This window comes from Pelodiscus sinensis, chromosome 5, assembly GCF_049634645.1.
Source record: "Pelodiscus sinensis isolate JC-2024 chromosome 5, ASM4963464v1, whole genome shotgun sequence".
Taxonomy (NCBI): domain Eukaryota; kingdom Metazoa; phylum Chordata; order Testudines; family Trionychidae; genus Pelodiscus; species Pelodiscus sinensis.
The window spans coordinates 86,785,401-86,800,764 of record NC_134715.1 but is presented as its reverse complement, the minus strand read 5'-3'; the positions used below and the strand labels follow the sequence as shown (position 1 = coordinate 86,800,764).

The 15,364-nt window shown below is 44.1% G+C and overlaps 1 protein-coding gene across 4 annotated transcripts in view; it reads left to right on the top strand.

The window, feature by feature from the left end:
• Nucleotides 1-6,632, top strand: part of DCUN1D4 (defective in cullin neddylation 1 domain containing 4) — a 57,675-nt gene extending 51,043 nt beyond the window's left edge. For 3 of the 4 annotated variants that reach the window (XM_075930443.1, XM_075930444.1, XM_075930445.1), the window contains 3 exons: nucleotides 767-871; nucleotides 1,456-1,561; nucleotides 1,659-6,632. In XM_075930443.1, coding sequence (XP_075786558.1) covers nucleotides 767-871; nucleotides 1,456-1,561; nucleotides 1,659-1,714 — 267 coding nt within the window. In that variant the 3' untranslated portion in view covers nucleotides 1,715-6,632. The remainder of the gene's footprint in view (nucleotides 1-766; nucleotides 872-1,455; nucleotides 1,562-1,658) is intronic. The other variant, XM_025179927.2, reaches the window with a different exon arrangement.
• The last annotated feature ends 8,732 nt before the right edge of the window (nucleotides 6,633-15,364 follow it).

The following is a 15,364-nucleotide window of genomic DNA, read 5'->3' as shown; positions in this document are numbered from 1 at the left end:
TGTTTTAAGTGAGATTAATACATGCAGCAACTCATAAGCATCCAGTAAAATCTAAACATTAAATATGTCCTTTTAATTCCAATTCCTGTTTTAATAACACTAACAAAAACAGATGAACCAGATATGAGCTTGTGCCTGGTTTGTAAGTGGCACATCTTACCACATAAAGTGAAAGACAGAAATGTAAAATCTGAAGAAGCTACAGGGGAAGACCAAGTCTTCAGAGAATTATTGAAAACTTGTGATAATGGCCATTGAGAAAATTATCTGACTTGTCAGCATTATAATCAAAATATCAGAGAGGTCACTGAAGCAACTGGGAAAGTGTTAACCTTGTTTGTCACTGACAGAAGCGTTTCTGAAATATCTTAAACTGTAAAAAGGAGGTGGTTGAAGCAAAGCTAAGGGAAGAGCAGGCTGAATTTCCACCCAGATGATCATGTGACAACCAGATTTTCACTTTAAGTGGCTTCTGCTTTCTAGAAAGTTTTGAAATTGTACCCCAAGAGTGGCTCCTTCATCTATAGTAGAGATCCTGGAACTACAGTTAGTATGAAAAGTAACTTTTTTCTATAGCCTGGTAAATAACTATAAAGGAATATAGTTTTCATTAGGAAATTATACTTCCTTGTATGCTATAATAATATAGTACGAGATATACAGGTTGCTTAGAATTTAACAGTTTTTATGATTTGCTAAGAGTGAATAGTGATGTAATATTGGTGGAAATAAGGCAACATTTTAACCTTTTCTTTTCTTTCAACAGGAAAAGGACCAACGCAGCCTAGATATAAATACTGCCAAGTGTATGTTAGGACTTTTATTGGGAAAAACATGGCCTCTTTTTCCGGTATTCCACCAGTTTCTAGAGGTACACAACCAAGTTGTAGTTTGAAACAGATTGGTGTTTTACTTCCTTGTCAGAGGATGTGGTGAAGGCTAGGACTTTTAACAGGGTTCAAAAAAGAGCTAGATTGATTCATGAAGGTTAAGTCCATCAGTGGCTACTAGCCTGAATGGGTAGGAGTGGTGTCTCGAGCCTCCATTTGTCTGGAAATGGGTGACAAGGGAGGGATCGTGAGGATTACCTGTTGGGTTCCCTCCCTCTGGGGCATCAGGTATTGGCCACTGTCAGCAGACAGGATACTGGGCTAGATGGACCATTTCTCTGACCCAGTATGGCCGTTCTTATGTTCTCTGAAATATTTATATTTTAGTACTAGTAAACCACTAAAATATGACTCAGCATTTATTTTCTAAGTTGTCATTTTGTAAATTCTTAATACTTAAAAAAATGCAGTGTCCAAGCCCTAAAATTACACTTTCCATTGGCTTAGATCATCAGTCATTATCCTTTATTGCATTTGAGTTCTATTAAAAACCTGAACATTTGAAGTGATTTTCTTTCACGTTGTAAACTAGTTTGTTTTAGTGACTTACTCTTCTTATCTTAAGCAGCAATCAAAATACAAAGTGATTAACAAGGACCAGTGGTGTAATGTGCTAGAATTCAGCAGAACAATTAACCTTGACCTCAGTAATTATGATGAAGATGGAGCATGTAAGTATTTCTTCAATTTTTCTCCATGTACCCCTACTCCTCCAGTTCCTCTTCCAAGATTTATATAAAAGTATAATTATTTAATATCTCTCTACAGGGCCAGTGTTATTGGATGAATTTGTGGAGTGGTATAAAGGGAAACAGATGTCATAGGAGTTTAACTATGCACAGCCACTCAAGAGTCACTGTTACTACAGTTATGTCAACCATTAGCCATAAACTGCTGTTTGTATCAAAACGCATGCTGCTTTTCTTGCACTGTATCCCTTTTGCAGGGAACTTTTGTTGTTTGCTATTTAACAGGCCAGCTATGCTTGCTGTGTAGCATTGTTCTCTTTGAAGGCTGCTTTGCATTTTGTATTTACACTACAAATTGGTGAGCTTGCCAGCATCCTCACTGTGATTATGTGTATATTGCTGTCTAAATTTTGTATATGTGTATAAAAAGCTTCACCTAGGGATTATTTCTGGAGAAATGTATTGTAAAAATAATTGTGGCATATTTCTAGTCACTTTCAATGAACATGTAACTCATACTTCTTGTTTTTATTTGGTCTCAAATGTAGCATTTCAGAAAACAAAATTAAGACTGTTTGAACATAGATATCATGAACTGTTGGCAGTTCTAATCTTACTGTTTAAGATGCCAATTTTTGGGACAAGGAGAGGTGCATTATGTTTTCTTCACAGGCATATGCCAAACATCACTTTTATTTAGTAAGAAGTATTGATGTATTTTTATTATTAATATTATTAAAATTGTAATAGTTGTACATGCCACAGATGATTTCCACTTGGAGAAGAAAGTACTGGCTTTTTAATGTCAAAACTGCAATCGTTTGAATATAGGTACAAGTGAACAAATTAAAGTACCTTTTAAAAATTGGGTTTAGACTTTTGTAAATTGTCTTTGGCATATTCCTTTCATTTTTGGTTTACCAAGACTGTTTGAATTATGTTGCTGCAAAGTGAATTTTAAATTTTGGATCTATAGCTAGTTCTTAGCTAGCGAATTAAGGTTCATTATTCCCAGCCAACGGTAAAAACTATTTCTGGTTTTTGTTTGTAACATTAGTGAGTCTTTCCCATGCTATAATTTTGTGTCTCTAAGTAAGTAAAAATTATATTGAATAGTGAAAGCTTAAGTATTTTCATGCTGGGGGTTGGATTTTCCAGGCAAAATGTCCATTGCAGGCAATGGGCACATTTAACACCAGCGCTAAGGAGTTAAATATGCAGTACCTTTAGTGAGGGGCCACTTCATTTCATTAATTTGATTATTTGTATAGGAAAGTTTTAGCCATTTATTTAAATGATTGACTGGGATGTGTTTTTAAGGTTTTTTTTTATTTTATTTTATTTTGTCATGTATTCTTTGACTACTGTTTCATAATACATCAGTATTAATTTTTTTTTTAAATAGATTTTCATAGTTTCTGTTGCTATTAAACTTGTACTTTGGTCCCTAAGTATTTGTGATAATGCCCCCAAAATAGTATACTTTAACAAAGTCACCACTGAATATTTTGGAATAAAGCAGTAACTTTTTGCTGCAAAATATTTTTAAGTATATTAGCAGTTTTGAAACTATTATAGATAGGGATCCAAAAAACCTCTTCCATTGAATGTGAAATTTTCAGGTGTACTGAAGATCCCTTTCTGCTCACCACTGAAGTCAGTGGTAAAACTCCTGTTTTTATTTGGTTTTGTTAACGTCACTGTCCTGGCCTACGCTAAAGGGGAAGATCAACTTTAGATATACAACTCTAGCTACATTAATTATGTAGCTGGAGTTGATGCATCTTAATCCGGTTTTCACACCGTCCACACAGCAGGAGGTCAATGGGAGCAAATGCTCTCATCAGCTCCCTTACTCCTAATGAGGAACAGGACTACCAGCACCGATGGGGAAGCCCCCTCAGTTAGAATGAGTGAGTCTTCACTAGACCAACTTATTCAAACTCTGGAAGATCGACTACAGCAGCATCAATCTTCTGCTTAGTGTAAACATGGTCACTGTGTGAAGAATTAAGCCAGATGGACCAAAGCATGCTGTTTTTGCTGCTGTGAACCAGAGTCACTGTTCCTTTGCTATTAGTGATCATTTTTGTATTTAAACTTGTTTTTCCCCTAATTCAACATCTAAGACAAAAATTATGTATGTATATCCACAGGGCATGATATACACACAATATAAAATCATGTTAAGATAAAATGTGTAGACTGCCTTCCCTTACCATGTTTTGTGATGTTATTAAAAAAAGTCAGACACAAAGCATACATAATTGTTGCCTGTTTGTATGCTGTTATAATATGATTTACATCTTTGATGCCAGTTTGCACAAGTCAGTAATTAAATATGTGGTATTTAATGTTTACAATAAGTCTCTTATTAAAACACATTTTAATAAGACTTCTAATGTAAATGTGTATATTACAGTGAGTATAGCCATAGGGAAATATCTGTGGAGCTATTGAGTTTAGTTCTTTTAAAAAATAAACTTGGAAGCAATATAACACATAAAATTAGGCTAAATAGTGGTTGCTAAAAAACTAGGTAAAATACTATGTGTTCTTACATGTTAGGCTAGCTACAATTCCAGGCAAGTAGCACAGTTAAAACACAACATGGGTTGCATAATGAGTTTTATATGTCATGAATAATCTGGCTTCCAATAATGGAGGCAGAAGCCAAAGACTTGTAATCATTATTATAGATACAACTGTCATAATCAGGGTCAACAGAAATCTGTTCAGATCACCCAGCTGTTTATGCAAATTTTACTGTTTAATGGAATCTAAAATTTAATTATCCCTCTACCACACTTTTTTTACAATTACTTGTGCTAGGTAAAATGTTATATTACTCTCATTTGCTTTGCATACCACTGATGCAGAATAGGGTCCAAAGAACAGGTTTGAATATGAAATACATTATTTTTCGTCTGATTCCAGTTGCCTATTTGAGGCTCCAGTGAGTTTCTAATAGGTATCCTTGTAAATCAAATAGCTAACATAGCTGTAGATAATTTTCACGTTTGTTGGCATTTACAGTGTAGATGACACAAAAATAGTCGTAAGACTGAACTAAGTCTATTATCCATGTTGTCTAGTTAGCATACGGATACCTGCATTCCTGCTGCTTGAGCTCTGTAGATAAACTGAGAACCTCATTCTTCATGGCTTTCAGCGATGAATCTCAAAAGCCCTGCCTTTTTTTAAAAAGTAGTGAGAACTCTCAAAGCAGTTCTTTTTGCTTTTTTGCTGTTCAGCTTTTTTTTAATATAATGAAATGACACTTCAGCTTATTCCTTGCTCTGCGAAAGATGCACAAAATTTGCCAGCTTCTTCACCTTGAAGCTAAGTGTGAGAGACAGGTCATTGTGGCAAAGTGTTGTAAGTTCAATACATGACTTTCTGATGTAAAATAAGTGTGTAGTTCAGGTTGAATGTTTTATGTGTTCAATTTGGTATTAAAGAGAAGCGAGGCAGTGAGTTTGTTAGTGAGGAAATTAGCATGAAGATATTATAGTGCTTAGCATCTTATATTATTTAAGATTAAGTGATTGGCTTTGTTAGAATTCCTTAATAGATTTAAGGTAATATTAATTTCAGGAAAAATTAACAATATCATACTTACATAGATGATCCTTTCTGTTGCCAAATGGACTAGAACAATCTATAATACTAACCGATGGGAACTTGCTGTTTAATCCGTGGGTGGGCAATAAGTGGCCTCTGGGCCAGAAGCAGTTTCCCAGGTTTAGCTCCTGGTGGGCTACCAGACGCTTTATTTATCTGCATCCACTGGTGTGGCTGGTCACAGCTCCCATTGGCTGCAGGTCACTCTTCCTGGGAAATGGGAACTGATATGGACCACTTCCTGAAGCTCCCATTAGCCAGGAATGGCAGTCCGTGGCTAACAAGGGATGTAAATGGCTGTACCTGTGGTTGTGCAGGTAAATTAAGTGTCTGGCAGCCCACCTGGGGCTAATCCTGGTAATTTGCATCCAGCCTAGAGGCCACTTATGGCCCACCCCTGATTTAATCCTGTGTATTACTTTAATTCCCTAGTCTAGATCAACCTCCCCCTTTCTTGAAACAAGTCTGTTCAGGAAAAAGTGGTAGCTCCAATTGTTAGTCTGAACAACCCATTTTAATTTTTTTAAACTACAATGCAAATTTGGAATGAATGTATGTAGTGTACTTTCCCCTTTAATCATTAAGTTTTGGACTTCTTTGATAGAGAACTGTAGTTTCCTGTTCCATCACAAACTCATTTTTCATCACATATGTGTCTAGCAGAGTCAGTTAAGTGACACCTGGCATGGCGCTATTGACTTTGTTCTGCGGACCTGTTTTTGGAGGGGTGGAAGTGTACCTTAATTTTGCTAGGATTTTTCCAGATTTCTGTTGGCCCTTGGTCACAAGCCTAACATTGTTAAATGGTCTTGAAATTTAAATAGCTTTAAAAGTTAGCTTGTGCCCCAATTTTATTACAACTGCTAAAATACCTCTTATAAGCCTTATACTTTATCCTTTCATATTGTTGCATAAGTGTATACAATCCATCCACCAATTAAACTGTAAGTTGTCTGTAAATGAGACCAAAATGAGGGTTGATTTTTGTGTTATCACAGAATAGTTTCTACTGACATTGCTGTTCCTGTAACAGCAGGTAACCTATAACTGTGAATGTTTTTATGTCTTAGGTATTTGCATCTTATGAGGTGTGCTATAGTTCTGTGACTCACAACCTGACTGAAAAACTGTTATGCCACCTTACTTGAGTTCAGCCAATTAGTTTTTAGATTTTGCTGGAGTTAATGTAAAATGATATCCCACAAATAAACTGTATTTGTGTTGGTTTCAGAAACTGACTTCAGATTTTTCTGTGGCTCATGTTACCAATATTCACTCATCTGAACTTGCCACATAAAATGTTGGTCTAGAACTGCTACTTAACTTCATCTTAGCGGAGTCTAATTTCTGTTTACAACACCAATTTAAGATGTGTTTATGTAATTCAGAGTTTTTTCTCTTCTGATTCATTAAATTGGGTTAAACTTCAGTTCTTCTTTGAGTACTTGCTTATGTCTATTCCACTTAGGTATGTGTGCGCCATATGCATGAGTTCCAGAAGCTTTTTACCCTTAGCAGTATTTGTTGGGCCAGCCAGGGAGCTCCCTGGAGTGGTGCTGCTGGCCCTCTACCCCCTTAGTTCCTTCTTACAGCCCCTGATGGTTGTTGGAATGCTTTGCTTGCTTTATGCAGGTGTGCCCTTAGCACCCTTATCTCTATAGATAGTTCTGTAGTTCTTATAGTTAGTGTTATCCTAATTGATAGTTCATTAAAGTACTTAGCAGATACTTTCGTTCTCTTTCCTCCCCATCCCCAGGAGAATGGTGGGGCCTCAAGGCTCTGTGTACCACAGGTGCAGGTCGAGCCCCACATGGGCCAGTAGTCCCAAAGTGCATGACCTCTCGGGGAAGAGGTCCCTTGCCCATAGATCCTGGACACCTTTGCTATGGCCTGAGAATTGATTGAACTGACCTCTCCAGGACCGGCCACCTGGTGCAGAGCTGTATGAAGGCTATGAACAGCATGGCTTCAGAGTGGGGTCGATCCCACTGGAGGGGGTGGCACTGGTCCCGTGAGCATGGGCCTGGCAGAGCAACACCATTCCAGCATCGATGGCTCCTCCAGCACCAGTACCAGCACAGTCCATGGCACCAGCAACACTGGCACCCCCAGCACGGTCACTGTTGCATCAGGGCAAACCAGCGGCCATGGTGTACCATAGCCAGCACTGGGAACAAGAGGCACCAATGGCACCAACATGGTCTGCGTCTTCTGAGCCAGACATGGAGTCCTTCATGTCAAGGGCCTTTTCAAACCGGTTATCAAGGTCTGGTCATTCGAGGTTTCCTCACCGGTCCAGATCTCAGCACCAGTCTTGACCCCACCACCATTGCCGCTTGAGGCATCACTCGCGGAAGACCAGCCCACCGCTGTCTCAGGAGTGGCCTCCACAATGGCAGCCACCAACCCAGTGGCCTTTTTGGACCCCATGGGCGAATCATCAAGCCCAGGGGAAGGAGCTTTTTAGATCGGGGTTGGTGTCAGTGCACTCATGGCACAGAGCGACTCCTTCAGCCACTCCACTAACTAGGGCCCCAACTTCAGCATCCAGGGCCAGCCACTTGGGATCACCAGGGGAGCACGTTCCCCTGGACCAGCAACTGACCACAGAGACCTCGGCCCAGTCACAGCCCATCATGTCTAGCCAGCTTTGCCTCCGGAGGAGCCACAGTCCCCAATGGACTCTTCTTCTTCCTCCAATGAGGCTCTGGGGGAGCCCATCCCCAGCCATGCCTGCCATGGATATGCGCACCCACAAGGACCTTCTTAGGAGGTTAGCCCAAATCTTAGGGGTACAAGCAGAGGAGGTGGCAGAGGAATCCGATTCCATGGTCAACATCCTGACGGTGGATGCCCCTCCTAAGATTGCCCTTCCCCTGTACAAAACAGTGGCCAAAATCATGAAAAATCTTTGGCAGACTCCAGCGTCCTTCCCCCGATGCAGAAAGGGGCGGAAAGGAGGTATTTTGTACCAGTCAGGCCATAAGCACTTGTTCTCCCACCCGCTACCAGTCTCGGTGGTGGTACAGGCTGCTTTTCAGAGAGAGAGAGGCAGGGCAACCTGAGGCCACCCTGAAGAGCGAGGAGCCCAAGAAGCTCAATCTCTTGGGTCGAAAGGTGTACACGACAGCAGGGTTCCAACTGGGAATTGCTAACCAGCAAGAAATGCTCAGCCACTATGTCTATAGCTCCTGGATGGTGGCTGACAAGTTCAGGTCCCAGCTCCCGAAAGAGTCGCAGCAAGATTTTGGGGCCTTAACAGAGGAAGGCAAGGAGATATCCTGCACCACCCTTCAGGTAGCCCTTGATGCTGCAGACTCTGCAGTATGTTCAATGGCTACAAGCATTGTCATGGGGAGAAGCTCATGGCTTCAGGTCTCAGGCATTCTTCCTGAAGTCCAGCCTACATTACAGGACTTGCCCTTTGAAGGCTCGGGGCTTCTCAGAATAAACTGACAGCAAGTTGCACAGTCTGAAAGAATAGAGGGCGACGTTGAAGTCCCTGGGCATACACACCTCTGCCCTTCAGCGTCACCCTCTGAATCCCAGGTCACAGAGGCTCTTTCAACAAGGGCCCAGACAGGACAGTAGGCGGAGGTACAGAGGCAATAATGGCAGGGGCACCAGGAGGCGCTCTCAGTCGGCTTCTGAGCAACCATAGGGCCCGAGATCAGGCTTCGGAAGGTCTACCCAAGGGTGGATTACCATTTCCGAATCTAGATTGGCCTTTTGCATACAGACTGTCCCCCTACCATCGCTCCTGGCTCTCCATCACCTTGGATGGGTAGGTCCTAGCGATGATGGCAAGGGAATACTCCATCCCCTTCCTCTCCTCCCCTTCTTCCCACCCCCCTTCCCAGTCCTTCTTGAGACCCCACTAATGATCACCACCTTCATCAAGAGGTCTCTTTGCTCTTATCCTTGGGGGTGATAGAAGAGGCTCCATCTGCATTTTGAGGGAAGATGTTATAGGCCTAATACTTCCTCATTCCAAAGTCCAAAGGGGGCCTCTGCCCCATCCTAGACCTCGGGGCCTAGCAGACCTATGGACTCAAGGTATGTGGTCCCACATGGACAGGTTATTGCACTTCAGTGTCAGGGAACTGAGTGCCATGGGTCTGGTGTGCTAGGTGTTCCTGTCCCAGCTGAGGGGCAACGTGGTTTCTGTCCTGACGGACAACAAGACAGCGATGTTTTATATCAACTGACAGGGTGGTGCTCGATCCTCTCCTCTCTGTCAGGAGGCCATAGCGCTGTGGGACCTTTGCATCGAGCAGGAGATTCACGTGCAGGCCTCCTACCTCCTGGGGTCCTGCAATCCCCTACCGGACCAACTCAGTAGGGCTTTCTCAGCCCACTAATGGTCTCTTAAGGAGGAGATGGTGCACAGTCTTCCAGAGGTGGGGGACTCCCCTTCTAGACCTCTCTATCACAGACAAACAAGAGGTGTGCTCAGTGTGACCCCAAAAAATTCCCACTGGAGACCACCCAGCGTTACACTACCATGGATTTATTGATCAAGGAATTAACACTTCATTATATGCACTACATGGTTAAACTAAAGAGGATAGAGCTGCCACTAAAGGTTTAAACTAAAGAGAACCAGCTATCTCTCTCACATAAACACACACAAACCTTCATTCATTCACATACATTTATTCCTGCCCTCATGCACTCACACACTTACTTGCATATGGGCAGCAGAAGGAACCAAGGCATGTAGATTTTGGAGGGTTTGTCTGCTGATCATGGCTGGGAAGCTGGTGAGGAAAAAAACCTCGCTGCAGAAAGAGGAGCTTCTCAGAAAGAGAGGGTTTCTGCCACATGCTCTTTCCTTTTATTGTCTCCATACAACCCCTGTGACTCATCCACATTTGCCACCAGGGAGCATGCCCAGCTTTTCCTTGATCCAGCAGAGCAGCAGTCTCCTTTGTTTGCACAGCCTTGATTGGTCTGATGCCTCCCCATCTAGCTCCATGTGCTCAGCCTTACAGTTTCTAATCCCAAACACACAATAGTCTACACTCACTCTCTCTCTCTCTCTCTTCTCCCATCCCAGGGGAGAATGCAGTTTACAGTAAATTACAAGCAGGCTTCGTTGAGACTGCATCCCTTTTCCGTAAAAGGGATGCAAATTAGACATATCGCAATTGCAAATGAAGCGGGGCTTTAAATCCCCCCCGCTTCATTAGCATAAAAATGGCTGCCGCTTTTTTTCGGCACGGAGCTTTGTTGGAAAAAAGTGCCAGTCTAGACGCGGATCTTTCGGAAAATAAAGCCTTTTCCGAAAGATCCCTTATCCCTTATAAGGATATGAGGGATAAGGGATCTTTCGGAAAAGGCTTTATTTTCTGAAAGATCCGTGTCTAGACTGGTGCTTTTTTCCGGCAAAGCTCCATGCCAGAAAAAAGCGGCAGCCATTTTTAAATCCCCGCTTCATTTGCAATTGCGATATGTCTAATTTGCATCCCTTTTACGGAAAAGAGATGCAGTCTAGACACAGCCGCAGAGTAGATGGAAGTTACAAAAAGATTACAAAGGTGCAAGGCTCAACAATCAAGTTTACAGTAAGTTTCTGAATTTTAAAGCAAATTTGTTGAGAGTTGCTAGTTTGTAAAAAGATTACAGAGTTGCAAAGTTTAAGATTACGAGTTGCAGAGTTTAAAAGACAAAGCAGCTGAAATAATTGCAATGCTTCAGACAATCATGTACAAATCATCAGTAATGAAGTGCCTTAGACAACTGCCTTAGACAACTGCCCCCCCTCCCAGCAATGCAGTCAGCAGGTTTTTGTCAGTCGAAATCATGTATTATCAGGACCTTACAGTTTAGTGTATTTCCCAAAAAATCCATGTGTAAAATCAAGTAATAGCTCAGGCGGAGGCTTTTATGCAACACTCAGTTCTGCTCATTCCAAGGGCAAGGCCTTCGAAAATTATTTCGAAAGAACGCGGCTTTTCTTTCGATGGCGGTAAACCTCAATTTACGAGGAAGAACGCCTTCTTTCGAAAGTCCCTCTTTCGAAAGAAGGCGTTCTTCAATGTAAATAGGCCGTCTTCGAAAGAGAGCATCCAGACTCGCTGGGTGCTCTCTTTCGAAAAAGCGGATTTCTCTTTCGAAAGATCTGCCTGCAGTCTAGACGCGATCTTTCGAAAGAGGCTCTTTCGAAAGAAGCCTGCAGTCTAGACATAGCCCAGGAGTCTACCTGGCTGGCCCAGTGGGTACTGCTAAGGGTAAAAAGCTTCCAGAACTCGTGCACACAGCACTGGCACATGTAAGTGGAATGGACATAAGCAACTTATCTCTAAGAACAACAGTTACAAGGTAAGTACCAGGTTTTCTTAGGCTTAGTAGCAGTGCAGAGAGTATTTTTGGGCTCTAAGTCCCAGTATATTTTATTAATTAAAGGGCACTTGTGCAATCTTATTATTTTGAATACTATTAATATAAAGACAAATTATTAAACTTGCTAGGATATACTGTGTGCTTCAAAAGATATGTAAGGGTCTAATATAGTATGAAGGGGGGGTTTTGTGCTTAGAGAAATTGTTTCTGCATATCTGTTCAAGAGGAACTTTATAAACTGGTCATTTCTTCAATCTGATACTATTCAGGGGAAACCCATAATGATTTTAGGATAACATTGGATGATGGGGTGGTTCAAGTAAGCTTAAATATACTGCTGGGGGTATTCTGTGCCACTCCATGGCTATCTACACAGGCGGGTTCTTGTGCAAGTACAGCCGTTCTTATGTAAGAATTCACAGTGCGTCCACACTGCCCACCCTCTCTTGTGCTAGAAGATTTACAGTACGGCATGGTAAGAGAGGGCATCTTGCACAAGAGCTACACTTTTCTTACAAGTGTAAGCTCTCTTGTGCAACAGTTCTTGCGCAAGAGGGCAATGTGGATGTGCCGCAGGGGTTTCTTGCGCAAGAAAGCCCTATGGCTAAAATGGCCATCTAAGCTTTCTTGTGCAAGAGAGTGTCCACACTGCTATGGGTGCTCTTGCACAAAAGCACATCTCAGACACAGCAGTGTGGACGTGTTCTTGCACAAGACTTCTTGCACAAGAACCCTTGTGCAAGATGTTCTTGCGCAAGAACCCGCCAGTGTAGACATAGCCCATATGTGAAGAATTCATGTAACTTCCTCCCTTCAGATATTTTCCCCTTACAGAAAATACATTCTTCTGGAAAGGTGCTGCAATTACACCTTTTGCCCCCCAAGGCTGCTACAGTGCTGGAAAGGAGTGCAGCCAGCTCTGGTCCAAAACAGCCAACAATGGAGAGGGAGAGTGTAATAGCTTCACTCCTCACAGCACCCTGCCTCTGGGGCCAAGTGAGGAGGCATGGGGCAGGGAACAGAGCAGGGCACATGGCACTGCAGGGGTGTTACATAGATTGGAGTTCAGAAGGCAAGTAAAGGGGGGCAGATTGGTGTGAGTGCACAGGAGCCAGTGGGATTATTGAATTGACCTGGAACTGAATGGAAGTGGGGGGTGTAGGACCATATAGAGGGGAGAACAGTATTCCTTGTCAGCTATGTGCTTGGGTGGCCACCCAGGAGCAATTCAATTGCCTCTCAACTCACTAGCAGAGTACACTTATAGCCAGCAGCATGTATTTCTACTGGTGGTGCATATCTGCACCTACTTCAGTGCACGTCATAAAGTTTATTCCACTCATAGTGTGATGGGGCCTGCCAACCCCGCACTGATAAAGGGGGAGCAGAGCACGCCTATTGGATGGAATACGCCCCTTCCCCACAGCCCTGCTGGGCATACTCCCAGTTCAGCCCAGGTATAAAAGCCTGCAGAGCAGCTCAGTTGGGGCTGACCTCCGGAGGAGAAGGTGCTACTGCCCAACCACCCGAGCCACAGCTGCTGCAGCCAGAGCAAGAGACGCAGGACCAGTGGACTGTGCCGTTAACATCCCCGGGTCGAGCTCGACCACAACACTGGCTGCGCCATACAGCCCCCTTAGACGCTGCTGCCGCACCAGACGCTGCTGCACCTGACACTGGGCTTGCCAATGCCGCTACTGCCACCCGACCCGCAGCTACAGATGGGACCACCGCTGGCCGGGGGTTGGAGTACGAAGCATCCCAGGGCGGGAAACAGGAAAAGCCCCAGCGGGCTCGGTGCGTTTCGGGGAGAACTCCCCGCCAAGCCAGTGGTGGGAACCACCCACTCCTGATAGGGCCCTGGGTTGGGGCCCAGTGGAGAGGGTGGGCCTGGGCCCCCCTACCCCTTCTTCCCAGATCCCAGACTAGAAGCAGGTCCAGTGAAAGACTAGGCCTCAGGGCCTGTTTTCAAAGGACTAAGCCTCTGGGCCTGTGCATGAAAGAGGCATAAGGGATCTGTTGAAAAAGGCTTTCTTTCTCAACAGATCCCCTTCTAGACTGCCACTTTTTGCCGACAAAATGCTGAGTTGGCAAAACGCGGCGGCCATATTTATGCAAACTAGGCACAGGATATTTAAATCCCTGCCTCATTTGCAATGTCGACCTGCCTAATCTGCATCCCTCTGCCGACAGAGGGATGCAGTCTAGACATACCCTAGGTGTCGGGCTCGTCCCGCGCTGTAGATCAGGGAGTCGTCAGTAGTAGTCCAGCTGGACTGCGCATGTGCAGCAGGCGTCGGGCGCCATTCGCGCCAACTCTGCGTGCGCACAGTCCAGCTCCCACGTGTTCCTCCTAATCATCTACGGCTGAAGATGGAGTTCATTCTTCTCCTGCAATTCTAACAGAAAAGTTGTAAATAGTGTTAGTTTAGTAGTTCTAATTATTCCAGTTTAGTAATCCTAGTTGTTCTAGATAGTTATAGTTTAAAAAAAAATTTCCTCATAGTTAACTAGTCGCCTCAGAACGTAACGTGCCGGAATCCCCCGGCTTCAAAAAATGTGCAACATATCAAGACACGATGCCCACCTCGGATGGGCATTCGCAATGTATTAAGTGTTTGGGTGAAGGCCATATCCCTCAGAAATGCCAACACTGCGCCAAACTCATGGCGTGAGCCAAGCAAGACCACAAAATGCGGTTCAAGAAGCTCCTCTTTAATAATATCCTGTAACCGGCTGACTGACGCTTCTTGGCCTCCAGACACTCAGGCAACTGATAAGTGGGCCGCTCCAAGAGCAACTGGAGGGAGCTCTTCTCCACGCCGCCACTCTCTGTCTAAGCGGATCAGTGCAGCGGAAAAGCCGTGCACCTCGGGAATGGGCCTCTCCTATTGCCCGGATAAGCATAAGGCCACCTGCAGTACATTAGCACAGAGTTCTGCCCTTTCAGGGGAACAGGCACAGATAATTCCACTGACATCTAAAGCAGAGTCGGCACCGACAGCAACACCCAAAAGGTTGTCTATGCTGGTGCTGAGAACCACCACTGCACCGATGCCGAAGCCAGCACCGGTATGAACCCGGCACCAACAACGGCCCCAACACTGGATTTGCCGGCACCGATGTACCAAACCGCACTGACCACAGCACCAAGTGCGTGTGCACTTCCATCAGCACCAACATTGCCAGTACCGCCAACAGAACTGGAGCCACAAGTGCCACTACACCACCACCACCTCCCACAGGCACCGTCCAAGGCATTGCGCAAATCCAGGCGGATTATCACTCCCTCTCTTAGCCTGGAACTGGTGCCTTTTTTGCCTGAGCCTTCCTCCCCTGCTTCGCCACATTCAGTGTGTTCAGAGGCTGTGACCCATGGCAGCCCCATTCTACATCACTGCCACAACTCACCATGTTATTCTCCATCCCCATAGTGCTATCACTGGCACAGATCTGTACTATCCCCAAGGCATGCAAGAGGCAGATTTCGCTCTCCGAGATCACCCTCCCTTTCATCTTACTCCCACTACCACCATTCTACAAGGAGGTTATATTCCCCAAGGTATTCTCCAGATAGAAGTTACTACAGGCACCGTTATGAACAACATTGCTACGATCACCATTGCCCTTATTCAGCATGACGCACCTGTTCAAGATTGCCTCACTACCACTGTGCACACGCTCCCCGTGACATCATCAGTCCTCCTGCTACATCTGTGGTCACTGGACCCCATACCTCAACTGGGGATGTGCCCCCACTATCTCATCCTGACCTGGACACAGGTCACATATTGGAGCAGGACCAGCCACAAGGGG